At 36.7% G+C, this 11,175-nt stretch overlaps 2 protein-coding genes across 3 annotated transcripts in view; both read left to right on the top strand.

The window, feature by feature from the left end:
* The window catches only part of LOC108968859, a 2,538-nt gene extending 1,519 nt beyond the window's left edge, over nucleotides 1-1,019 (top strand). The window contains exons 3-4 of the mRNA XM_018933158.1: nucleotides 163-277; nucleotides 338-1,019. Coding sequence (XP_018788703.1) covers nucleotides 163-277; nucleotides 338-432 — 210 coding nt within the window. The 3' untranslated portion in view covers nucleotides 433-1,019. The remainder of the gene's footprint in view (nucleotides 1-162; nucleotides 278-337) is intronic.
* Nucleotides 1,020-1,433: 414 nt separating this feature from the next.
* LOC108968840 (uncharacterized protein KIAA0930 homolog) lies at nucleotides 1,434-11,071 on the top strand. 2 transcript variants are annotated; one of them, XM_018933138.1, is made up of 9 exons: nucleotides 1,434-2,270; nucleotides 2,925-3,091; nucleotides 3,152-3,433; nucleotides 3,496-3,636; nucleotides 3,709-3,890; nucleotides 3,955-4,202; nucleotides 7,701-9,299; nucleotides 9,687-9,836; nucleotides 10,964-11,071. In XM_018933138.1, the coding sequence occupies exons 1-9, from the start codon at nucleotides 2,156-2,158 to the stop codon at nucleotides 11,002-11,004; spliced, it is 2,925 nt and encodes a 974-aa protein (XP_018788683.1). In that variant the 5' UTR covers nucleotides 1,434-2,155; the 3' UTR covers nucleotides 11,005-11,071. The 2 variants fall into 2 exon arrangements, with proteins under 2 accessions (XP_018788683.1, XP_018788684.1); XM_018933139.1 differs by lacking the exon at nucleotides 7,701-9,299.
* The last annotated feature ends 104 nt before the right edge of the window (nucleotides 11,072-11,175 follow it).

Here is an 11,175-nt window from a genome sequence, read left to right as displayed (position 1 = left end):
AATTATGCATTATTTTTAATTTTTTTTATTAAAAAAATTAATCATAGTTAAATTAAATTTAAATTGAAATCCACATGTTTAGAAAAAACACCCGTTAGATACAGTTACAATAAAATAMATTTTCAAAAATTTTGGATTTATATTAAATATGCTATATTGCAGAAAAAACATAATTTATTGCTGCCGTGGACTATTGAGACCCTATTCAATATAGGGTTAACATTGCTATTTTATCTTCGCGACGCTAAATTTTCTTGGATAAGTTTAATAGTTTTGAGTAAGTTACTTCTCAAACGCACTCTTTAACATGAACATAATTTTTATTTAATTTTCACAGTTCTTCATTTATATTTTTGGTATGCCATGGTGTCGCTTTATGGGAAAATTAGAGAAGGAAATGAGAGGCGATCAAATCGCAATGTAAATGTATAATTCGAAACGGGCGAAAATTAATTTTTGTGCCTTCAAAAATGCATTCATGACTAAATATGTATTAAAATATATAATTGTTAATGAAAAATACGCTTTCCCCAAAATTTACACAGAATTCTAACACCGACTGGTACACTGAACTTGTAAAGAATAGAAATTGAAGTTATATGTGGATAGCCAGCTTAACTTACCTGGTAATGCTATCCACGTCCGTCAATAGAACATATGCAAGAAATGAATATATTCCATACTGTAAACAGAAAGCTTAAATTATTTTGTAAAACATCAACCGGAGCAAGTAAGTGTTCGTGCCGCTTTGAAAGCAGTCATTCATGAACACTTTAGTTTTATAACTATAGTTACAATTTAAAAATATACATACACATATATACGACTGTAAATGTGGGAAACGGAATTGTCCGAATTCAATGTTGGTTTGAAATTAATTAAAAAGAATCGCCACGCCCGCAACACACTTTATCATTCACACACTTAACACGCAAATAACATGGCGAACACAATATCAATGTAATTTCTAAGTACGTGACCGATTATCATTTCAATATATTTATCAACTCTTTAAAGCACTATTAACAAAAATTTTTAATTATTTCACTTTCAAAAGCTTTGCTGCTGACTGTTGAAGGCGGTAAAACGGAAACTATCAGATGGCATTTGACTTGTTGGTAGTAGTGCAGCACTTCCAGACAGGGTTGCATAAAAATTAATGTTCGAAATGTACATAAATATTATTGCGGTAAATATAACGTATCACTGTACATAATTATATTAATAATATCAATATATAATTAAAATTTTTTGATATTTTAAATAATAAAATATTTGTATTTGTAAAATCTTTATTGTTTACTATTCATCCATAGATGTCACCATATACTATTCGCGCATAGTTCGCATTCGATAGAATGCGGTCGGCAACCCTTGTGCTCACTGTCATAATCAGCTGCCCTCTACTGAATTCTTTGTTTACAAAACAAATTTTGTTTTGCTTGGTTGATTATGTACTTATTTTGATATCACCTAAATATTTTGTATTTGCGCAGTAGAAGGTGAAGAGAATGTATACCAATCATATATAAAATTGAGTATGAATTAGAGTATTATCATCGCGCGATAAATGGTTGAAAGAACGCAAGCCAATGTATTTGCCAAATACAAAGAAACCATTCAGCAGCAATTCCAGACGCTTTACGCGAAGATTTTGCAAAACCAGCTGGCATGTGTATATACTGCGCCGAGGTGTAGCGAAATCGCATGTGCAAATCGTGGTATTGGTGGCACACAGTGAACATATATATATTTTAGAATTGTTGACTGATTCGCTGTTGGGCTGTGTGTTCGTGAGGTCAAAAAGTAGATGCGAAACGTTTGTTGCAACAAAAGTGCCAGACAGCTCGGTTTAGTTGAACGGCGACAGATTTTCGATTTTTGCCTGCTATTTATTCTGCGAATTTTGTAACTTTTTAAAAATTTGGAAGTTTTTCTTTTAACATTCAGTGCGTTCCTCTTTGATAATGTGCAAATACAATTTTTTAAAGTCTATTTTATAACACGTTTATGCAAATTTTATAAGTGGAAAAACTGAAAACATACACTACGCTGCTACGTGAGTAATTTTAAACAAAGAAGTGAAAAATCCCCTTTAGATTTCATCATAACGGACGTGTAATTTGTGAGTGAAGTACTGAAACAACGATACACGATGTCATTAGCTAGCGCTGCAGGGATTTTATTAAAACCACAGACACCATTACAACAGTTGCTAGAGGATATAAATTTTCAACGCACCAAAGAAATGCGACAATTGCTCAAAGATGGTTAGTATTTTTGTAATTACTATGTAATTGCAATCTTCTGCAGCTGCTGTTTAATGAACAAAAATCTATAAATCATATTTTATGTTTTTAAATTTACATACACCATGAAAAATTATGTACATTTGTTCATTATCGATTTATCAAATATTTCTTTATCCTGTGAAAACGTCATGAAGCGCTTTGTTGTTATTGTATTCAAACTGTGCCTGCTCCTAGCAGATTAACTACACATGCGTACGTGCATATAATTAGCTTTATGAAGAAATAGTAATGGCTGTGCAGATTTGACATTATATAAAATGTATATATTTATGTACATATATGTACGTATGTACCTGCATTACATGTATGCATAAGAGCATGTTTACATGTTCGCTTTATTTTTATCGTCAAATGTTAAGGGTGGTTGGAGTGTTTTTATTGTAAGTGCAACCGGCGTTTTTATCATRTCTGCTGCAGTGAATCACAATATTATTTTTATACGAGTACATTTTAACATTTTTTTAATTTTAAATGTGTATTTTCAACGCAAATTTATTTATAAATAYGTATATATATGCAATTCAAAACTAAAAAAAAAACATTGCAATTCCTACTTATTTATATTTTTTAAAATTTCATACTAAATTAAGTAAATTTGTTTACATTTTACAGATAGCGGGTTTGTTGTGCTCCAGGGCACTACATATTGGACAGATTTATTTGTACGACACTTCTTATTTCAAACCGAACCAGTGCACAGCATAGATTCCGATGATTTGCTCTTTTTCGTACGTAAAAAACACGTGAAAAGTTCTTCCCGACATATGCCAAAATATGAGGTAAAGCATTTCCTACCCAAATACACTAATTGTATTAAAACCATGCTCTCATATTTACAGACAGAGGTTGATGTTTTTCGTAAGGACTCGCGTAAACTTCCAATCGGCGATCCGGACGTCGACTGGGAGGAGACGGTCTATTTAAATATGGTTATACATCAATTCGACTACACACTCACATTAGCTATTTGCACACGCACATCGCCAAAGGAATTGCAAGTGTTGAGACGTCACTCTCAGCGCGTATATGCAAGTCCTAGTCGCCGAAAAATGGATACCAAAGGTGAAGGCGAGGAGATAACATATCCGCATATTTGTTTTATGGTGGACAATTTCGATGAGGTAAAATGTTTTAAAATAYACTTTTGTTTTTACTACTTACACAAACAGGCGACACTTTGCAGGTATTCAGCGACATCTTGGTGCGCGATGGTGAAATGGTGTGCGTGGAATTGGTTGCCAATGACAAAGATGGTTCGGTGCAAGGTGTCATTTTTCTGGGCTCAATACGCTATGATGCGCTCAAAAAGGTCTACGATGCGAGGGTATGCTGTTTAGTCGCCTAATAATGTATTTTCACTTTCTTAAACGTTTGTACGTATGCTTGTCATTTGTAGCAATCTAGCCTGAGTTCGAAAGTGGCGCAACGCATGTCCTTCGGTCTGTTTAGCAGCGGCGCCGGTGTGCAAACACGTTGCGAATTTGTGCGCATGAAGGGACCACAGGGCAAGGGACACGCCGAAATGGCTGTTACAAAACCCAAAGGTTCGGGCGTGGAGACGCCCACCAGTGAACCGGGGTATGTTGTGGTGAAATGTGTGTTAATTAAAATTTTCATTTCACACTTATTTCGCTTGTTATAGCTTTTGCGCTACCGACATGTGGGATGATTGGGAGGAGGAAAATGACGACTATTGCACATATCGTCATCAACGTCGTCTAAGTGATCCCAGCGCTAATTTAAATAATTTTTCACGTTACGCTTGGCGCACAAAAGGTGCACCTGATGCGGTCGGCGGCACTGCGGGCGCTAAAGCGCGTTCGGAGAATGAAGGRCTCGATTCGTTGGCGAATGAGGTGTCTGAAATTGAGGCTGGCGACTTACGTGATGGTAAATACAGTATATACAGTTTTAAATTATTAAATAATTTATACTTTTTTTATATTTGTCTAATTACTCAAATATTTAAAATTAGTTTTACGCATATTTAAAAGTGCCATTTGATCAAATTTGACGCTGAACAATTTAAAATCCGATAAAAAAATTTTCCTAAAGGCTTACAACAAAAGTGTAGAAAATTATATTAAGCATTGGCATGCTTTTATTGGTTCAGTAGGCTATTTTGAAGGCGTTAATTAAAATTTTGAAAATAGTTTTTTGTCAGCCCTGCTCAAATTCGATCATATGGTATGCAAGACATACAATCTACCTAAAATTTTAACTCTCTTATAAATAATATTTTTAATACTCATTATTTGTTGGTAACTTAAAGTCATATAATATTTTTCGTAAATTTTTTTTTTTATTAATTTCTTCAATTTTTTTTTTTTTGTAAATGTGCAAATTCACCACAAACACTTATCACTGCGCTGTTGACGCATTTTCATCATATTCATGCGCTGCTAATTTGTGACACTTTCACAACACACAAATAAATTTTGCATGCTTTTCAAATTCAATATATAGTATTTCAAAATGATTTATATATTTTTATAAATTTCTTTAATATAAACTTGTGCTTAGTAATTTCACCCCACATCATTAGACCGTATTCATACTCTCAAAAAGTATAGCTTATGGCTGCCATATAAACTGACCGAACAAAATGTAGATTAAGATCTTTCTATAACCTTCAATGCTAAGAAAATGCACTACTGAAGGGTAAATTAAATTTTATTGCAGCTGAAGTTAACAGTTTTTATTGTTTTTCAATGTGACATGTAAATTTCAGTAGTGCGCAACCTTACTTTTTATATCAATTTGTGCTGCTTGCACTCTTAATTCAACTTGTTGTCAATTTGTTGTTGTTGTTGTAGCGGCCAAAAATATGCCTTACACTTCTTTCCGGGTCCTTTCATTTTTCGTAGACCCAATTGTCATAATCCTTGTTTATCACAACTGTTTGTACTACACTGCGTATGAGTAATATGTGTGTATGAGCACTTGCCTTTGAGACTGCCAAAAGTTGCGTATACGCAGGTGCTGACTTTATAAAGGAATTTAATGTCTTGGAAAAAAGACAAAATTTATAAAACTGAAGTTTTGAAAAATTTATTTTTGTCACTTAACAGTTTTTAGTAAAAAAAGCAATTAAGACACTTATATTTATTAATTTTTAAATTTTTTATTATCACTATATATTGTAATCTACTATTTACTATCAAAGCTTATCTATGTAAAATACGTTGTATGTACTTTTCTAATACTATATACATTTGTATTATAATTTTTCGCTTGCTTTACACCAATCATATTATCCCACCCATCCTATTCTTGTTATTGTAACGTGTTGCTACTCTATTTCGGTTTTCCTTTTGTTTACACTCTTTAATTTGTTTACCAACAAAGTAAATATTGAAATATATCACAGTACAAAGCTCTACTTCTTCTTCTACTATGGTTTGGCGTACAACTGCTGAACAATTAAAATCAAACAAACAAACAAAAAAAAAAAACAAAAAAGAAGAAAACTGTCGAACAATCAAACAATATGTGTATCACAACAAAGAAACTAGATGGCCGAGAAAGCAGGACTTGGAATACACACATATTTATTTCATTTGTACAAATTTTTACAAAAGCTCATTATGCCATTTGACTCTATTTGAAACCCAAATGCATTTTAAAATTTCATTTTGTCTGTTCAATTTGTGAATTAGTAGTTGCTCCGAAATGTGCAGTCCCCAGTTTTTTTAGTTTGAAAAAATCTCTATATATACATACATATTTTTTTGCAATATATTATTTAAGAAAAACTGCCAYTGTAATTTACCACAAACTAGATTTGTTCGTGCAGCTGTATTTATATTAAAAAAAAATTAAAATTAAAAATTCGATTATCAACAAAAGTGGTTAAAATAGTGCTTGAATTAAAAAAAAATACATTTTTGTTATATATGATTTTATAATCATAAATACATACATATATTGGGTAATCGAAAAAGTCCTTTCGTATTTTGTCGTTTCGTAGATGTCGTTATCTATATAAATAGTTATGATAAAAAATTTACTGTTTCATGAAGTCTCTCGTTATACTGATCAGATTTGAACCGAACTGACAACAAAACCTTTCCCGTATTTTGATAAAAATCTTTTTTTATCATTATTACCTTAATAAAGGCTTCTGAGCCAAAACAAGAAAGATAACGTTTAGTCAAATTTTCCATACCCTTCTTATACACGCAGGAGGCTTTCGGAGCCTACGACTAATGAGTTTTAAAAACTTTAATGGGCTTTCCATCAATATTTTGCTCACAAATCCGTTGGTTTACGACGTATTACTTCGCGGAGATGCCTCCATGATGCCTTCATGCTGAATCACAGCACAGTAATCAAAGAAATAGATGTGTATCACTTTGAGTTTTGACCGACTTAAACGTGATTTGCTGTTATAGCTGCAGAATTCTGTCGAGTTGACCGTCCTTGGCCGGGTCCGTTCCGGTTCCTTAGAACCGATTGTCGTGAGAACGGTTTGAAGTGGTTTGATCGGTTTCGGCTAGTTTTTGGTACGCCAGTACCAAACAGTTTCGACCTCATATCCATAAGCAGTTGTCCCGTAACCACTAATAATGCGTTTGATGAATGTAGCTTCCTAGCCGACCTATATTCAACATGTTGCCCGAAATGTGTTGAGTCGGTCTATTGTTCGCGGCACAATTTTGTAGAGCCCTCAGCTAACTTATCAAGCATCGCTTTGGCGACTTCAGGTCCTTTGGTATGAGTTATTGAGAACTTAAACGAAATTCAATCTGGTACCTAACATAAGAGGAGCATCATTGCCTTTTTTATCCATTGGTCTGCATAGAGATTGATCCTAGCTGATATCTGATCTCGCTCATCACGTGGAACTCCGTTTTTAAGTCTTTTATTTTKATCTCTATGCGGCAAATAAAGTCAACTCTCCTTTTTATTAGCACTAAGGTCCGCTTTCAGGTACAACTTATTCATACTAAGCTAGGCAACATCATCTAGAYAGTTTAGACTCACACTAGCTTAAGATTCGCTAGCGTCGTTACAGATCCTACATTACGGTACTTTTTCCAAAACCTATACTTTTTGACATTTTGTAATTATGGTTATGTCGTCGATACAGTAAAACGGCCCTTTTACAACTACTCTCCAAATCACGTCCTTCACTCAACCGTAGCACAGCAGCAGTCCCTCCATTCCAATATTCCTTTATRTTCATTTATACAACTTTCTTTCTCTTTCATAATATTTTTCTACGCTTTAATTTTTCTCTCTTTTTTACATATACTTTTACAATATTTTTACTTTACATAACTGTTATTATACTTATTTTCGATATTATTTTGACTCTCTAGAAATTACTTATGATTTGTGGTCTCACTTAGTTAAACGATGCCAACGATCTATATTTCATTGTAGATCTACGTCCTGCTTTCTCGGCATCCGAGGCAAAACTACATCTCAATCCGAACTGTGTGGCAGCTAATGCGGCTGCGGTTAAGCTACCGATTTCACCCGAAAACGAAGTGAAACACGGCGTGCCAGAGCAAACGATCAACGTTGCAAGCGTGAACAGTCTGCCCATCGCTGAGGCAGTGGAAGCCACTGCGGCGACAACTAACTCACCGACCTCGCATGCAAGCACTACGGGTTGCAGCAATTGTTTTGGCGGCAAAAAATGCAAACGTTGGGTCGGTGCGTCGAACGATAAGAATACGCCCGARATGTCCGAGGTATATTGTCCCACATGTGATGATTCGGCTAATGAGACGCCAGCATGCCTCAATAAAATGCCCGACAAAAAGTTCAAACCCAAACATAAAACCATACTGAGTGTCGAAAGCGAGTTGATCGTGAGCAAGCGTGGTAGTCTACGGTTGACAGGTGGCGCATCGAAGCCGAAAACCGTTGTGCGTAGCGCCTCATTGAGTGCAGCCGAACGTAAACCGAAACGCACGTTAAGTCCAGCGACCGACAAGAGGGATAAGACTAAATTGAAAGAGAAAGACAAGGATAAGGATAAGGATAAAGATAAGGTTAAGGATAAAAGCAAAACTACGAATTTACTCGCCAAGGTTTCACCGAAACGCAACAGGTCCAAAGCAGACACTGCGTCCACAACMAAACCTAAGAATAATAACGCATCCAAAGATACAAAAGACAACAAAACAGTTAAGGTGTGCAATAGCAATAATAACAGCGCAGTAGAGCAAGAGGCTACGACACAGCAAGCCGAAGAATATGAAATCGCCGATGATGCGACTTCRTTGAATGGCAGTGCGGCGGAAGCGTCCGAAGCTAAAATGGCTATACTGAGCGAGCAAGACACGAAACTGATGATAAATGTGCGCGGTCGTGAAGAACTGCCCGTTGTAGAGCAGCGTTCACCGCCAAACACGGCCGAGTTAAGTGCACCCAGTAGCGCCGGCAGTGGCCAACAGACCGGTCCTTACAATTTCGATAAATGTGTACGTGTACCTGTAAAATCAGAATGCCATCCATTGCAGCAGCAGCAACAGGCGAAGCAGTCAGTAAGCCAGGAACTGCACGGTGTCGCTGCCGCTGCTGAAACTTTTGATAATAAGCGCGACAATAGTATATCGCCGACGTCAGCCTCAGCAACAACCCCATCACGAACAATAAAAACCACAAAACTTCAGTTGGATACTCAAAGTGCAGTCGCAGCCGCTGCGACCAACGATATCAGCGACTGTAATGGCAATTGTCACATGTTGTCGTCGCCGCCGCCGTCGTCGAGTGCACAACGTTCGCCGCTTTCACCACCGCCCTCGGTGTCGGCGGCCAGCGGCAGCGGTGAGACTGGCAGTGTAAGCGATGGCGGCGGTRCTGGTAGTGGCGGAGAGAACGGTCATTCCAATGCGACGTTGCCGCGCGCCAAGCGCAGCGCTGCTCAGCATGCGTTCCATCAACGTGCTCTCAGCTTGGTGCCGAAGCGGCGYACCCCCGATGGCACCAACATTTATTATTGGTGTGATTTGCCGCGTAAGGCGCTCAAAGGTGTGTTGTTTATATTTGATTTTTTCYCCGCAGTTCAATGACAGTGCGCGAAACTAGTGTTTGTGAGCGCGCATCGCAAGTGCTTTGACAATGCGCTCTCATCGCAAGCGCGTAGGCTAAGTGCTTATGCTTAAGTACTCAGTTGTTGGTAGTTCCAGATGTATACCACTCATGTAGATCTCGCTATTGCTACGCTATTTGTCAGCCTAATTTCATCAACATCTAACTCCCAAGGCACTTAACGCTTGGAAGAGTTATTGAAAGTGGTTGTACCACTCAAAAGTATTAATAAAATCTCATATATGGTTTAGCTAACCTTAACTCTTAAAATTTAGAGTACAAATTTTAAAATTAAAAAAAAAAACTTTTCTTATTTTTTGCTTTTAGAATTAGATGACGGCGCCTACAATCCACTATGGGCAAGTCGTGGCTTCACACAGTCATTCCACTTTTGGAAGGAGAATCGTCGGCAACAGTCCACACCGCTCAACGCATTCCTCACTTATGTGACACTGCCCTGGTGGAGCATTGCTAAAGGTATAGTATAGTATTTGTTTGATTTTTATACTTTGAACAAACACCTGATCGTTCAGAATTCAGTTCTTGTAAAATAAACATTTTTATTTGATGAAATCTTCTCATTTATTAGCCGTGGACACCGGCTAAACCCGGCCGAGTTTACTACAGTGCGTCAGCCGTTCTTCCTTTTCGCTGTTTGGCGCTAATTGGAGATTCCAAATGTAGTCAGRTCCTTCTCCAGCTGGTATTTTCAATAGAGTGGAGGTCTTCCTCTTTCTCTGCTTCCCCCGGCGTATACTCTCAGTGTTGGAGTATTTCTATCCATTCAGACGACATGGCCTAGTCAGCATAGTCGCTGTTTCTTAATTCGCGGAGGCAAAACATCCCTATCCATGGTTGTGTGCTGGGTTGTCCACAGCAGCGCTAGAATCTYCTTATGCTTATTGTTCAGACTTACATATAGAATGACTTGKGCTCTTGATATATTCCAAGCAGATCCAAAGTTTTCGAGCCAAATATTGTTTAGCGATGAGTAATCAAGCAAAATTACCGCATTTGAGACGAAGAGCAGCATAAAAAGATTCAAGAGCTGCCATTTTATCCAGAAAAAAACGCTTTGATGTGGTTTTCAGCGAGATAGAATAATACTTCAAAATTGAAGCTGGTGAGAACGTAACCGTCAATGACGATCGTTATCGCGCCATGATAACCAACTATTTGATACCTGAAATCATGATCTCGGCGACATTTTTGTTCCACAAAACCGCGCCACTTCCCACACATCAATGGGTTTATTGAGAGAAGACTTCGATGAGCACATATTTTCACGTTTTGGACCGGTCGTTTAGCCTCCAAGATCGTGTGATATCACACCGTTACATTTTTTTCTGTGGGATATGTATAGTCTAAAGTCTATACGGACAATCCCGTTTCGATTCAGGCCTTTGAACAAAACGCGTCGCGGGTTTCATTCGTCAGTTATCAGTCGAAATGCTTGAATGAGTAATCAAAATCCCCATTAAATTTGAGGTTTCTGTGTTTTTCCTTTAAAAATTAGGGAAGCTGGAAATGAATCACCCTTTAATTATATAAAATTATTTAACGTCCTATCTTTTTTTAATGTTAATATTTTTCTTTTATTACAGATTTGCTGGATCATCGCGAAACGCCCATACTAACCTTTTAGTATTAAATTAAAAATCCATTCTCATTTTATTTATCGTTATTTTATAGAAAAACCAAACTATTTTTAAAGCTACTTTTTATATATGTAATTACTTTTAAATTTTTTTATATAATTTCTTAGATGTGTATAAGAGACAGCAGTCATTCCACTTTTGGAAGGAGAATCGTCGGC

This window comes from Bactrocera latifrons, unplaced genomic scaffold (assembly GCF_001853355.1).
Source record: "Bactrocera latifrons isolate USDA-ARS-PBARC rearing strain unplaced genomic scaffold, ASM185335v1 scaffold_230, whole genome shotgun sequence".
NCBI classification, from domain to species: domain Eukaryota; kingdom Metazoa; phylum Arthropoda; class Insecta; order Diptera; family Tephritidae; genus Bactrocera; species Bactrocera latifrons.
This window is presented reverse-complemented; position numbering and strand designations above follow the sequence as displayed.